This window comes from Brachypodium distachyon, chromosome 1 (genome assembly GCF_000005505.3).
Source record: "Brachypodium distachyon strain Bd21 chromosome 1, Brachypodium_distachyon_v3.0, whole genome shotgun sequence".
In the NCBI taxonomy this organism is placed as follows: Eukaryota; Viridiplantae; Streptophyta; class Magnoliopsida; order Poales; family Poaceae; genus Brachypodium; species Brachypodium distachyon.
In genome coordinates, this window is record NC_016131.3 from 65,609,949 (window position 1) to 65,624,306 (window position 14,358).

At 44.6% G+C, this 14,358-nt stretch overlaps 2 protein-coding genes across 7 annotated transcripts; one reads left to right on the forward strand and one right to left on the reverse strand.

Annotated features, from left to right (window-relative positions):
* The first annotated feature begins 652 nt into the window (after nt 1-652).
* On the forward strand, nt 653-3,549 carry LOC100829426 (putative clathrin assembly protein At2g25430). The gene is made up of 2 exons (XM_003558183.3): nt 653-961; nt 1,311-3,549. The coding sequence occupies exon 2, from the start codon at nt 1,398-1,400 to the stop codon at nt 3,330-3,332; it is 1,935 nt and encodes a 644-aa protein (XP_003558231.1). The 5' UTR covers nt 653-961; nt 1,311-1,397; the 3' UTR covers nt 3,333-3,549.
* Nucleotides 3,550-5,313: 1,764 nt separating this feature from the next.
* On the reverse strand, nt 5,314-12,260 carry LOC100829738 (palmitoyltransferase Hip14). Of its 6 annotated transcripts, XM_010230494.3 has the most exons (12): nt 11,641-12,257; nt 11,424-11,558; nt 10,753-10,815; nt 8,661-8,727; nt 8,401-8,497; nt 8,200-8,296; nt 8,023-8,106; nt 7,758-7,798; nt 6,857-6,922; nt 6,002-6,061; nt 5,852-5,903; nt 5,314-5,752 (listed from the first exon to the last, which is right to left on the reverse strand). In XM_010230494.3, the coding sequence occupies exons 1-12, from the start codon at nt 11,804-11,806 to the stop codon at nt 5,676-5,678; spliced, it is 1,005 nt and encodes a 334-aa protein (XP_010228796.1). In that variant the 5' UTR covers nt 11,807-12,257; the 3' UTR covers nt 5,314-5,675. The 6 variants fall into 6 exon arrangements, 5 of the variants coding, with proteins under 5 accessions (XP_010228796.1, XP_010228797.1, XP_003558232.1 ...); XR_729993.3 differs by having other exon boundaries at nt 5,852-6,061; nt 11,641-12,255; XM_010230495.3 differs by lacking the exon at nt 5,852-5,903 and having other exon boundaries at nt 5,918-6,061; nt 11,641-12,258.
* Between the last annotated feature and the right edge of the window lie 2,098 nt (nt 12,261-14,358).

The window sequence follows — 14,358 nt, forward strand, 5'->3', positions numbered from 1 at the left end:
ATTTACTGTTTTAACAAATACCGGAAACAGAAAATCAAATTTCAAGCTTTCCGCCTTCATGGAAAAAATTGAATAATAAACCAGCGACAGCGCGAAGACACGACTCCGAGGCCTTCTTCTTCTTCAGTAATATATAGATACTCTGTTCAGCCTTAAAAGATTGCGAATCGCTGACCCCACGACAGCGAAAGTGCAGTGCTACTCCGGTGCTAGTGCGATGCAGTGTTGTTGATGTCTTGTGGTGTTTTTCTCTTCCTGAGGCCTTTCCCTGGCAATCATCGATGAGTATTGCAGTTCTCCTGCCGTTGTTCAAAAATGTCTACGCCGTGACGGAAGGGGCCAGCGGAGTCATCAGCCAGAGTCCAGAGAGCCGCGCCGACGTCAACGGCACGGCGACCCCCGGTTGCAATGCAAGCTGGCAAAAGCACATCGCAACGAGTGCCTCGGCAGTCAACCTCGCGTCTGGCCTGTGGCGTTCGCCGGCGCGAGGAAGCGAGTAAAATGTAGGCGAAAATAAGCGACCGGCACGGGGTAGGCGCCGAGCCGGCCCGGCCCGACTTAACCCGACCCGTGGGAGCGTCGGCGCCGAGCCACGCGACTTTGCCTTTGCCTCCTCCGCTTGCCTCCTCCCGCCCACAAATAAAAATCTGAAAACAGCAAGGCACCAAACGCACCCGGAGGAGCCCGAAGCAGCACGCAGACGGCAGACACACCATTTCTTCTTCCCCCCCTTTTCCCCGTCTCCCTCCCCCCTCGACCTCGTCTCCGCGGACCGCAGCCGGCTGCCTCCGCCTCCCAAAGCCAAGGTCAAACCCCCGAGCACCCCAGCCCAAGGGAGCTAGAGAGAGGAGAAGGGGAGCCGAGACAGGCTCTCGGATCCGAGCTGCTCCTTTCCTCCCGCGACCCCCTGTCACCGCCCAGATCTCCAGCCGACGCGCCGGATCTGCAGCCTGCCGCAAAGGTAATCTTTTTGTTCCTCTTCCCGATATTTCGCTCCCTGGATCTGCGGCCTCCTTCGCGGTACTCCGGGAAGATGGATCCGTTTCCTAGCTCCGCGGCGGCTGCTTCGGCGCTAGCTAACTTAGCTGATCTAGAAGTAGTAGATGGTGATGATGATAAGCATTAAGAGTTGGCGTTTATTTCGGCCCGACACGTATTTGGTAGGTCCAGCTGAGGAAATCTCGCCTCCCCACCCCGCAGATCTCGAGCTCGGTGGATATCTCGATGGGATTATTATTTTTTACAGTTAAAACCTGCCAAATGTTGGGGATCCGCGTTCTGTTTGATGAATGAAATCTTCCTTTCTTCAGATCCAAATTTCCAAAGCGAGCAAAGAGGTCCGGTTGGTTCGGTTGTTAGTTGGCGAGGAGGAGGCGGAGGAGTAGCAGCCGGCCGAGATGTCGTCCAGCACGATCCGGAAGGCGCTGGGGGCGGTCAAGGACCAGACCAGCATCGGGCTCGCCAAGGTCACCAGCAACATCGCCCCGGAGCTCGACGTGCTCATCGTCAAGACCACCAGCCACGACGACGAGCCGGCCGAGGAGCGCCACATCCGCGAGATCCTCCACCTCACCTCCGGATCCCGCGCCCACGTCGCCGCCGCCGTCGCCGGGTGCTCCCGCAGGCTCTCCCGCACCCGCGACTACGTCGTCGCGCTCAAGTCGCTCATGCTCGTGCACCGTCTCCTCACCGACGGCGACTCCTTCTTCCACCGGGAGCTCCTCCACGCCACGCGCCGAGGCACCCGCCTGCTCAACCTCTCCGACTTCCGTGACGAGGCGCACTCTGGATCGTGGGACCACTCCGCCTTCGTCCGCACGTACGCGCTGTATCTCGACCAGCGCCTTGAGTTCCTCCTCCACGAGCGCAAGCAGGGTGCCAACCCTAACGCTGCCCCCAGCCTCAATGGGCCATCGCCGCGTGACCGTTGGGGTTCACCTGACCCATATGGCCGGCGGTCACCTTCCTACACCTCCCCGGGAAACGGGTCTGGGTCAGGATATGGAGGATACGATGATCACCGCGAGAGGAATGGTGGAAACTCTGATGACAAGAGGCCGCCGACCCCTGTGAGGGACATGAAGCCGGAGCGTGTCCTCGGCCGTATGCACCATCTGCAGCAGCTGCTCGACAGGTTCCTGGCCTGCCGCCCCACAGGTGGTGCGAAGCAAAGCAGGATGGTGCTGGTTGCGCTGTATCAGATGGTGAGGGAGAGCTTCCAGCTCTATGCTGATATCTGCGAGGTACTCGCAGTGCTCCTGGACCGGTTCTTCGACATGGAATATGCTGATTGTGTGAAGGCCTTTGAGGCATATGCCAGCGCTGCAAAGCAGATTGATGAACTTTGTTCATTCTATGCTTGGTGTAAGGATACTGGGGTGGCAAGGTCATCTGAGTACCCAGAGGTGCAGCGTGTCACTGATAAGTTGCTCGAGACATTGGAGGAATTTATGAGGGACCGGGCAAAGCGTCCAAAGAGCCCACCACGCGAGCCTGAGCCTGAGCCCGTCAAGGAGGAAGAGCCTGAGCCGGACATGAACAGCATCAAGGCGCTTCCTGCGCCAGAGGATTTTAAGGAGCCTGAACCTGTGAAGGTGGAGGAAGAGGTGAAGCCAGAACCCCCGCCAAAGCCCCAGGGTGATTTGGTGGATCTTAGAGAAGACACAGTTAGTGCAGATGAGCAAGGTAATAGGCTTGCTCTGGCTCTCTTCCAAGGGCCACCTGCTGGTGGTGGTAACAATGGGTCATGGGAGGCCTTCCCTTCCAATGGTGGCAACGAGGTGACTTCTGCATGGCAGAATCCAGCGGCTGAACCTGGGAAGGCTGATTGGGAACTCGCCCTTGTGGAGACAGCTAGTAACCTGTCAAAGCAAAAGGCCACAATGACAGGTGGTATGGATCCTCTGCTACTGAATGGTATGTATGACCAAGGTGTTGTGCGCCAGCATGTCAATGCACAGGCAACCACCGGGAGCTCCAGCAGTGTCGCCCTACCTGCACCGGGACAGAAAACACAGATGCTGGCTCTTCCTGCACCAGACGGTTCAATGCAGAATGTTGGTGGAGATCCATTCGCGGCATCCCTTACCTTTGCACCACCGTCCTATGTGCAGATGGCAGAGATGGAGAAAAAGCAGCAGTTCTTGACACAGGAGCAGATGATGTGGCAGCAGTACCAAAGGGACGGCATGCAGGGGCCATCGAGCTTAGCCAAGCTCGATCGGACCTACAACAATGGTTTCGGTCCAAACCCAGCCATGCCATATGGGATGCCGAACCCCACACCGATGGCTTACACTGCGAATACCGGGTATTACTACCCCACTTACTGAGCTATTCTTTGTTCATCCTTACAGTTGCTGTGAATTTTGTTCTGTATTTGTGATCTTACACCCAGCCTTGGGGCTCTGTCCAGCATCAGTTGTTGTTCCCCTCTCTGGATCAAACCTTTTGGTCTCTTATATATATGTAATTCTATTTGTTTGGAACCAAATGCGGCATCTAAGGGTGGCTATAGTTGATTACATAATCTCAGCTGAAGTTCTTTCATGCGGTTCGATACAAACATATGCATGGTGTTTGTTAATATAAATCTGACAGAGTGTACAGCATGGCACATATGTCATCTACTCCTTCCGTCCCATATTAAGTGACTTTCTATTACATGTATCTAGACGTTTTTTAGGCATAGATACATCCATATTTGGATAAATTTGAGTCACTTAATATGGGACGGAGGAGTACTTGTTATGATGAAAACTTGGGTAAATTTGAGTGACTTGATATATGAGACGGAGTGAGTAATATGCGACGGAGGAAGAACTTGTTACGACGAAAGCTGCTCCACTTCTGAGATCCAGATCTCCGTATTCGCAGGAAAAGTTGTTGCTAGTACTAGTAGTTGCCAGGGGTGTACTGTTAGGTGGCCTCGATCAGTTATGACATGTTTTAAAGTGGTTGCTTTCGGCAATGGGTTTTCAATCAAGATGTTCTACTCGATCAGTTATATCATAGAACTCGAATAATTGCTCTTGCCTTGCTGCTCGTGGAAGTTATGGAATCCATGTTATTTGGACCTACTCCAGTAATAATGCAATGGCATCTTGGTTATTGTTCTCCGATGTAATTGCCCTGAATAATATATCTCCAGGATTACAGCGTGTAATTTTATCATGGTAAATTGTACGGGTTTTTACGAGGGAACCCTGCTCAATGGTTTCACGTCAACAGTGGCCGGAAACCTAAATCCCAACTACTCAATGTCTACCTGTTTCACCTATTTTGGGCGCTAGGTATACTGTAGGAGTTAAGGAGTTGAGGAGTACGGAGTATCTTTTTAGACTTGCAGTTAGTAGTCGGCAAGGACGGTCGAATCATCGCCATCAGATCCGTCGTGCGTGATTGACTCTTTCGCTTCGGTGCTGTGTTTTTCCTGAAGAAAAACTTGGAAGATATGTTTTCCCGGTGTCGCTTTCTTCGCCTGACCCTTTCCTCAGTGCTGCTTGCGGTCATCCTCTTTTGCCCCTTCTTTTTCCAATGACCATCTCCTTGCGCGACAGAATGATTGGGCGCTTGGAAGTTGGAACACACCTCCGCATCTTGATGTAGTCCCTCTGGAAATCAGAGCTACTGAACGCCTTTCCAGAGTGGTGAATAAAGGGCAAGGAAATTTCCTCTTGAAATGGTACTGCCAGACACCTTATTTTGAGGGCGTCCGCTCCGTAGGCGTACACGCCTCCCTCGTTCACTCGTTTGGGAGAGCTGGGGTTGCATTCCGCGCACCTCTTAAACCGACGACGCAGACCACCCGTCCCGGATAAGCAGCACGTCACTGTCATTTTGGGCATAGAGATGGCAACGACCTGTCATTGCATCAATGCCTCACTTCTTTTCTTCGCGGCCAGTCGGGCAGGGAAAAAGATATCAATAAACTTGGGCGTGGTAAACCTTTGAGAACTGCAGAGTTGCTGCTTCAACGAAATAGAAGGACCAGGTCAGGGTGTAGCAATCAAAACATGGAACATGGAAATGTAATCACACAGGAATACACCGGAAATTCTCTAACAGCTCCTTTGGCACCATCGTTTGGGCCTAGAATTTTAGAATTCATTTTGGATCTCAGAGACCAATTTGTTTGGCTGACCCGAAATTGGATACAAGAATTCAATATAAAATTCTATGGAATCACACTATAAATAACCACAGTTCCTTTCTAAAAGTCACCATTTATCTGAAATTGTCTCTCATTCTATAAATTCATGTAGTAGACAAATACGATTTTTGAATCCAGAATTCAAATTCAACCAAATGAAATGCTATTAAAAGTTTCATTTCATTTCTACCAAACGAGCTGTAATAATCATTTTCTAGAGAGCTAGAAGATGTAGCATATTTGGGAGGTGGTGCCAAGATCACAATTTGCAGCGAAGCAACCGATCAGCATACAGTTCCACTCAAAGAGGGTCTTCAAAGAATGATAATTGCCCATTAAGCCAGCCAATATGACTGCCAATGTCCAAATGATGCACAGTCGAACGAATAATAAATAAGTGTTACAGTGACAGGCAAAAGAAATTTGGTAATCCTGGGCGGTGTTTTCCTGTCTAGGTGCATTGTAGATTACCCCATGTTTTGACTTCGCGGCAGTCCGTTCTTCTTACTCAGATTAACTTATATTATTTTGGCTTCAGGAACTCCCTAATATTACAAAGCATGCCCTTGTCGTATGGATTGACAAACTTGATTTCAGAATCTGCATGTGTGGTTTGAAGAAATGGTCAGAAATGTATCGCGTCACAAAACAATAAGAGGAACTGATTGCTCAGCCATAATATTTATACAGGTCAAGCACCTGACTGAGGCTCTTCCTTCATTTGGAATTCAGGATATTTCTTCCAGTTTATCTGGAAAATCTCACCTCTTAGCTACAAGAAACAGCAAACGAGAAGACGACCTGCAATTGGTGAAGAAAGAGTCCAAAGCATGGGAAATTTGACATTACCCACTCATCTGTCTTGATGTTGAAGCAGATACCGTATACATGCCATATCAAGAACACAACCTGGCAAGGGAGCAGAAAATACATGTAAGAAACAAAATAATACTACCTCCGTTCCTAAATATAAGATGTTCTCTTTAGGATTTAATAAAACTAAACTAGAGCTACAATGCTAGAACATCTTATATTTAGGAACAGAGGGAGTAAGTAGTAAACTGATGTAATCAGCACATTTGCTATAGACATAAGCCCCAGAGCAACACAAATTTAGCCACAGCCTTGGATAAGAGGAATGTGTCCAAATGCTCGAGATATACAAACTGTTACTGACACAACATAAATGACACGTCAAATTTCAAGCTGTGTCAAGAACACAGAAATTGCCAGCGGGCAATTTTTAGATACTTGGTTTTCTATTAACATGAGTTCAGTGTACATCTATATCAGCATTGCAATAACTGCATATACTTCTACAGATGTTGGCACTTCCAGTACAGTTCATGCATACAAAAAACATCTGACATTACTGCTAGTTGTGATCACGTGCTGTGTAGAAATTACAGTGAAGTACATCATTTGTATGCCTCTTCTTTGCATAACTCATGAAGCATGATTTGTTGGATCGTTATCATGAGACCAATTCTATCCAGTTTTTTTTTTCTGATTATCTTGTCAGATGAATGAATAATTGTATGGTGATAAATCTATCTCATTAGTGATTAGTGCCACGCTCACAATTCCAACCCACATGAGATGTTTTTCCCTTCAAAATAATACAACTCATGTTGTGCAAAAGGTAAATGCTTGACAGAAGAAAGAACTATTGTGAACTGTTACTTTCAAGAGATCAAGACAGACCTGCCATAGCACTTGGAGGACAGAGAAGAGCATCGTTCCGATCACCATGTTTAGAGATAAAGGATTCTGTAAAGTACCTTCACTAAGTATCATGCAGTGATTCTTACAGATAATCAGAAACTGTGACGGTAATTGAAGGACAAAATCAAAGCAATATTACGTATGGTTTTTTCATGAAAGATATATAGTGTCACACAGGACAGGTCCATAGAACCATTAGTCGAAATATATCATCAGAAAAAAGAAAAGCCTGCCATTAATACGTACTGAATTAATGATGCACTTCTTGTGCATAAATATTTGAATGCTACAATGATACTAGGTAAACGTTTTAGCACATCAAAACTCAATGAGCACCGTTGCACCTTAGTGCTTAGCAAAAGCAACCATTATGTGTTAACATAAGCTGTTTGGTTTTATGAGGTTCAAATACAAAGTCTGCCTTGCCTAACTTTGACCGAATTTGGCTACCATCAGTTTGATGGCAAATTTCTGTAAGCTTGTGCTTTCTATTTTTTCTTTGCCTCTGTATCCTCTATTTACTTTTGGAGTGAAACTTGTCCATAACGTGGGCAACTGATTTGGCCACCCAGATTTTATTACTCCCTCCGTCCAACAAAAGATGTCTCAAGTTTGTCAAAATTTGGATGTATCTAGACATGACTTAGTGTATAGATGCATTCAAATTTGGTCAAAGTTGAGACATCCTTTGTTGGACGGAGGGAGTAGAAAAAATTGGCTTGCATTCCATGTACTTTATTTGGGCATAAGCCTCACCTGACCAATATTCAAAATCATTTCCATGCAAGAGAAAGCAGACCAACTGGCTAGATAATGTAATACAAGATCACTTGACAAGGCATGCATAGCTATGCAAAATAAGATGGATGAAAGAAGATACCTCAGTTCTTATAGTTCCTGAATTTATGCATCTAGTTATATCTGTAAAATAGAATGAAAGCTGTTATAAACTCAGAGAAACCCATCGGTATGAAATACTATTTGGCAACCTAAAACATGAAAGTCCAGAAATAGTACAAAGTGTTGTACAGTTCCTTTAACTGCAAGAATACAAGACCACCTCAGCTGTGAAAGCATGTACACCTACTATCCCGAGAAAACAGTTAACTCATTTCAGAAATCAAGGAGACATAAAAATCACATACATTTAGTTGAACACATTGTATATGTTGATTCAGCGACAACGAATCCTGTCAAAAGGGCAATAAATAACCTATGATTTTTCTGTCCTGCAAAATGAGGTATACACAGATTAGAATGGGCCTTTACCTATCATGTAACAACAATAGCAAAACTATAAACACCAAAATGCAATATAGTACCTATGCAGTTACCAAATGCAGGGCAATGGTGGTCATAACCCCTAACATTTGCTTTGCAGGAGTTGCAGTGCCTCACTCTTGAAAGAGAAGGATGTTTCTACACCAAAAGTACACAGTGTCAGCATATTAATTAGAGAATTCCACATTTCAGGTTAGCCAACTTAAATAGCAAATCCATTTAAAACTCTAATTCCTCAACACCTCACTCGAGCATATAGCATCAACGAAATCATTGCAGCCAGCTTCTTCCAAAAACGAAGATTCGTATGCAACAATGCCAGGATCACCAGAAAGAATCCTGCAATAAGAAATTCAAACTAAACCTCCCATCACAAAGGCGCTGACATGCCAAGCCCAATAATTTAAGCTTAATATTTCCAAAAAGAAAACGATGTAAAGTGATTATAGCTTATAAATTGTTGAGTGCATTAGAAAAAATATGTTCCAGAAGAGGAACTAGCCTGTAAAGTCCCCACAGAAGAAGCGCGCATTCAGCATTTATTAACATGTCTAGGAGAGAAGAGGTGTCTGCAAAATATAAGAATAGTCACAAAACGAACAGTAGGTCGATACACTCATTTACTTATACCTTGCTCCAAAATGACGCGCAATATGCTATATTATGCTTACCCGCAAAAAAAAAGCTATATTATGCATAATTTAAGGAGACAAGTGTAAAAGCTACACTCCTGGGTCTCATAACTATCTATGGCACTTGATCCACAGTTGGCAGTTCCATCCTAAATTGTATTGGAATGTCATGTATGTTGTATTGTATTTAAATATAACTTGTACCTTGTCCCGCACAATTGCGCGGAAATCTCTTTAATCATCTTCAATAACGCTAAATCAACGGCTGAACATACCTAGAAGTATTCAAAATTAATTGACACCAATATACCTAGAAGTATGAAAAATATATCAAGCTGCCAATAGTTCATACTTGATCAAGGTGGATTGTTTGTGTGTAATATTAGATAAGTGCAACAAAATACAGCTCAAATCATGAGCTGATTGATAGAGGTTCACACATCTGTATGTGATGTTAGGTGCAAAATTAAAATTTGAGACTGGTCGATCGTTTGAATTTGGAATTAGGCTAATAGGTGGAATCATAGTCAGAATTCCTAAGGAAACCATTTGTTTGTAAGTGGTATTAGATTGATGTGCAGGATTGGTATTCAAAGCGTCAGCTAGTTGCTGCTCGTGCATACTGAGTCAACGTACAATTTGTACTTGATATATGTTAGTACGTGAAATTAAAGCTCAGACAGCACGTGGGGCTGGTTGTTTGTGTATGCTGTTACATTAATCCAAGGAATCTATATATGGTTATTAGATCAATGTGCGGACTTATGGTTCGTCAACCGGTCGAATATAATTTGCATCATGTTGTAGTTGATGTACATTAGATCTGGATGTCAAATTGAAGTTCAAATTTAGCGTAAGTGATATTTAGACCAGTACCAGGTAATATGTCAAGCTGCCCAATCATTCTTTTGTACCGGCCACGAACCCAAAACACAAGGTCCCATTACATATGCACGTCTCATGGAAGATCTAGTCTTGCCACATTCCAAAATGCAAAAAATTAAAGATAGTATACAGAGCGAATAAATGTTTACGTACAGTTACAAAGGTTTAGCAATTATGACAATCATGATGATCATTGGTTTTGATTTATTTTGGTACAGGTACGAAAATCTACTGTTATGATTGGTTTATGTTCAAACATATATGATGACCTATTGGTTATGATATGTTTAGGTACAATTATGATAATTTTTAATGATCTGTCAGTTGTGCTTCACTAATAAAAAGCGGCTTCACCATATTAATGCCGAGATGTTTCACTTTTTGAGAGAGTTTGAAGACTATGTCCCTTTTTGTCGTATAGTTTGTTTCCTTACAAATCTATGATATGATGAAATAACTTCCAGCAATATGATGATCCTATTTTCACCTTACTAATTAAATACAAACACAGTTTAAAAATTTAAGAAAGTCATAAAGTTTTGTCTGCACACTTATGAGAATGCCATAAACTAATATAGCTTATATATCGGTACAATATCAAGCTCGGCTGTGCAAGCATAGACCTACTGAGCATAGAGAAGGATGTAACTTATGCATGCATGTGTCTTTTTTATGGGGAACGAGGAGTATCGACCTACTGAACATAGAGAAGTATAGACCTACTGAACATATAGACCAACTAATTATCCACTTATCATTTCTGTAGATCAAGCATCCTTAAAATCATAATCTACAAAGATTACCAAATAAATTGATCCATATTGAAGCATCTAAAATAATTCACAAGCATTCACGTGAGTATTAACTTCTCCCTCCGAGGTAGAATAATTCACAAGCATCGATGTATGCATGTGTGTCCGTTTACTGATTCATGAATGTGTGTCCGTTTACTGAATTATGAATTCAAAATTTCAGATACATATATGTATTGTAATTCGACAAGTGTGAGTTGAGTATCAGACTTGTGTTTTGATCATGACGTATCTAGCACAAACCTCACGCAAGCGCAGCAGGTACCTGGTGAGCTGCCGGACGTGACACATAGGCCTGCTGGATTGGTACATCTCTCGGTGTTAGAAGCTGCACAAAGTGTTCCATGGGGATCAGGAGTTCGGAACGATGGCCGGGCCTGACTGGCATGCATCCTTGGCCCATTTGCCGTGTATGGACAAGATAGATGCATATGTGCACATCGTAGATGGCAATGACGCGGCCACACGCAACGGAGAAAAGGGCTTGAAGAAGTTATCTATGGCCAAGTGCAGGAAAATTAGGTTTATGTCGTGAGAGAAGACATGTTTTTGTATGATTGTATCATGGCTTTGGTGGGTAATATTCTTCAACTTAAATTCTAAACTGATGGAATCTATAAAAATTAATGGACATATGTTTTGCTTTTTTGTTGGATTTTCTAGCTTGTCTGTCTTTTTCTGAATGATCTGTCACGAAAGATTCTTAGCTGCATCCACCAACTTGCAACACCACAAAGATAGCATATATCTATTTCTATAGCAATAAACCTTGTACAAATGTACTGATCTATATGAATGCCTACCTTTTTATGTAAGAAAAAGAGAAAGTTAAAAAAGAAGGCACACCGCAGTGACATGGTAAGCAATTTCTAACACGAAAGACATCCTATGCACACTCTGCAATGTCTAAAGAGATGGAATGCACCAAGATTTCACCTCCCCGAATGACGAATATGTAGACACCCCACATAAACAGAACATTGAACAGAACGAACAGCGGCGCTGACGCCGCCACCCCAATGAACCTCCTCCAGAATCTGCCCACCACAATGGCCGCTAGAAATACCAAACCTGTGCAACACGCAACCAAAGCAGAGCAACGTCAGAATTGCGCTAGAATAGACGCATCAAAGGAAATCAAGCAAGCACTGACCTGCGACGGGGAGCATGGCGAGGAGGGAGAGGGAGGGGAAGAAGCGGGGCACCGTGGCCACGGCGAGCTGCGAGAAGAGAACCAGGCCGCAGGAGACCAGCGCCGACAACACCACCTCCCATGGTGACCGCCTCAGTCGGTGGAGCCCCGACGCCAGGCTGCTCATCGCCCGGCGGGCGGAGGACCCGGTAGGGCAAGGTAGGGCGGCCGCCCCACCTTGATTTTCGCCTCAGTTATGAATTGGGGAAGATGAAACGGGGAGCTAAAGGGCGGAATCCGTTCGTGGGGCGATGGGAGGATAAACGGTCGGGAGAGAGAGGGGAGATCAACCTGCGGTGGAGGAAGACGAGCTAGGGGGCTGGGGCGCTCGGCAGCGGTGGCGGCGCTAGCGCGACGAGGAAGACGAGCCACGGAGCGAGTCTGCGAGACCTGATCTGGTCTAGTTGTCCATACACTAAGACTAGACTTGGGGAGTTTGATCTGATCTTTAACCCACATTTACCGGAAGACGGGGACTTCGTGAGAAAAAACACCAGACATGGCACGCAGGTGGAGGAGCAGTAGCTGCTTGCCCTGGCGTCGGGCAGTGCCACCACGTGCCAGCGACGATCAGATGGAAGAGGAGAAGGTATCTGCAACAGTAGAAAATGGGGTCGTAGAAGATTGCTGTCGTGGAGGTCGCCGCCTAAGCTTTCATCGTCACCACCAGATGAGAGAGAAGACAGGGGTCGATGACGAATTGAAAAACCACAAGACATGTGATGTTGTTTTATGTCGTGGAATCAATTGAGAGCAATCTGTTTTGGCACCCAACCAGAAGAAGTGAGATTTTTTTTGCGTGAAAGAGGAGCCAAGAACAAAAGAGTAAATGAGATTTTCATCGTTTGCAAAGTCACATGTCATAGATTTAACAAGTTTCAGCATGATGAAAAATTAGATCTGGTATCATATGACTTTCTTCCAAGTGAGGGCGACTGAGCGCTCGGCAACGAGACGGGGCAGAGGGAGGAAAAGGTGTATTAGCTAGCCAACGGCTCGCTTCGCTACTAACCGGGCTTAGCCCGGCCCGGCCCGGCCCTCAGACTCACATATAAACGGGTCGTGCCGTTCTGCGACCGCCATGTCTGAGCTTAACCTTGATGGGCGGGCAATATGAGGCCACCAACGACGATGACATCATTTTTGAACGAGGTGAAATGATGGCCAAATGATGTGGGGAGCCAGTGAAGGAGTGGCAAAGCATGGGCAAGAGCGGAAATACAAAAGGAATGAGTTCATGTGACGAGGTTACTGTGTAGACATCACAATCTAATTTGTTCTCGAAACCTTGCGGACACGTTAATTTTTTGACAAACATATGAAATGAGTGTCTAAAAGAGGTCACAGTGAATAATATATTTCTACACAAATTGGGCATAAACTAATCTGCAATAATTTGGTTACACCAAAAATTTGATTAAAAAACCGTGTATAGAAAAAAAATCCTAAAAATGTTAATTGTACAAATAAATCTCATAAAAAAATCTACGATCGAGTTTGAGGGGTTTTGGTTCAACCAATATGTGCTTCGTATACATCGTGTTCTACTGTTCTCAGCTGTCCAACATATCCGGTCTAGTTTTTTAGTCTCCTTGCCATGCCTTGATGTCGTGAGATGTCGTTTGAATAGTCATCTCCTTAAGCGCGAACAACTCATATGTTGTGACATGGAATGAGAAGAGGGATGAATTAATCACTTAGGTTGTACTTCCGAAGTCAACACCGATGACTCCCAACATTCTTCATTCAGACCGACTCGACCATACCGGCTCCCCCCGTGCCCCCCCCCCCTCCCCCCTCCTCGTGCTTGAGTTTATTCAAGTGAGGATGAGATGTGTTACACATCCATTTGGAGGTATTTGTAGCATAGGATCCATGACAAATGACCATGGATGAATTTTGGTGGAAGGCTAGAAAAGGAAGAATTCATTAATTACTTGGAGCCCCTTCCTCCTTCTTCTTTGTGTTTCACTTTTTTCCTCACGTGTGGGTCCTTTATTGACTTGCCGACTTGATTAGGTGGCTTTCCCAATCTCACTGGCACCGTAGCCAAGTGAAAACTTTTGTTGACATGGTCTCTTGGCATGTAGGATGAGCGACTAGCCCACAAGGGGTTTAAATTAATTGTGACATTAATATTCTTGTAAAAAATAATATGTTACTCCCTCTGATCCTAAATTCTTGACTCAAATTTGCCCAAATATGAATGTATCTATTCGTAAAAAGCGTAGATACATGTAATATTTCGACAACAATTTAGGATCGGAGGGAGTAGATGATATCTGATGTTGAGTTGCGTACATCTAACCATTTTACCGAAAAGCTCACAGTTCATAGGCATGCATAACTATTTTTGTTAGTAGTGCAATCGGATCTTGATTCTTGATCTTGAGATCTTTTAACTCTCATACCATATTAAATCGTGGGCACCCAAAAAGATCGAGCCGACGAAGAAAAACGTGCAATGTACATTTCCACATATGTGTTTAACTTAGTTGTTTTGTTGGGAAAATTTTAGGATGACGACCATGGTGGGGATGAAAATACGACATGTGGTGCAGACTCCAATAGCCACATGAGAGGCAAGTTCAAATTCAGATGTAACAAATTACTCGAAAAGTAAAGGCGGCGGGCATGAACATCAGAACATGTGATAACTAAGGTATGTCTAGTTCATAA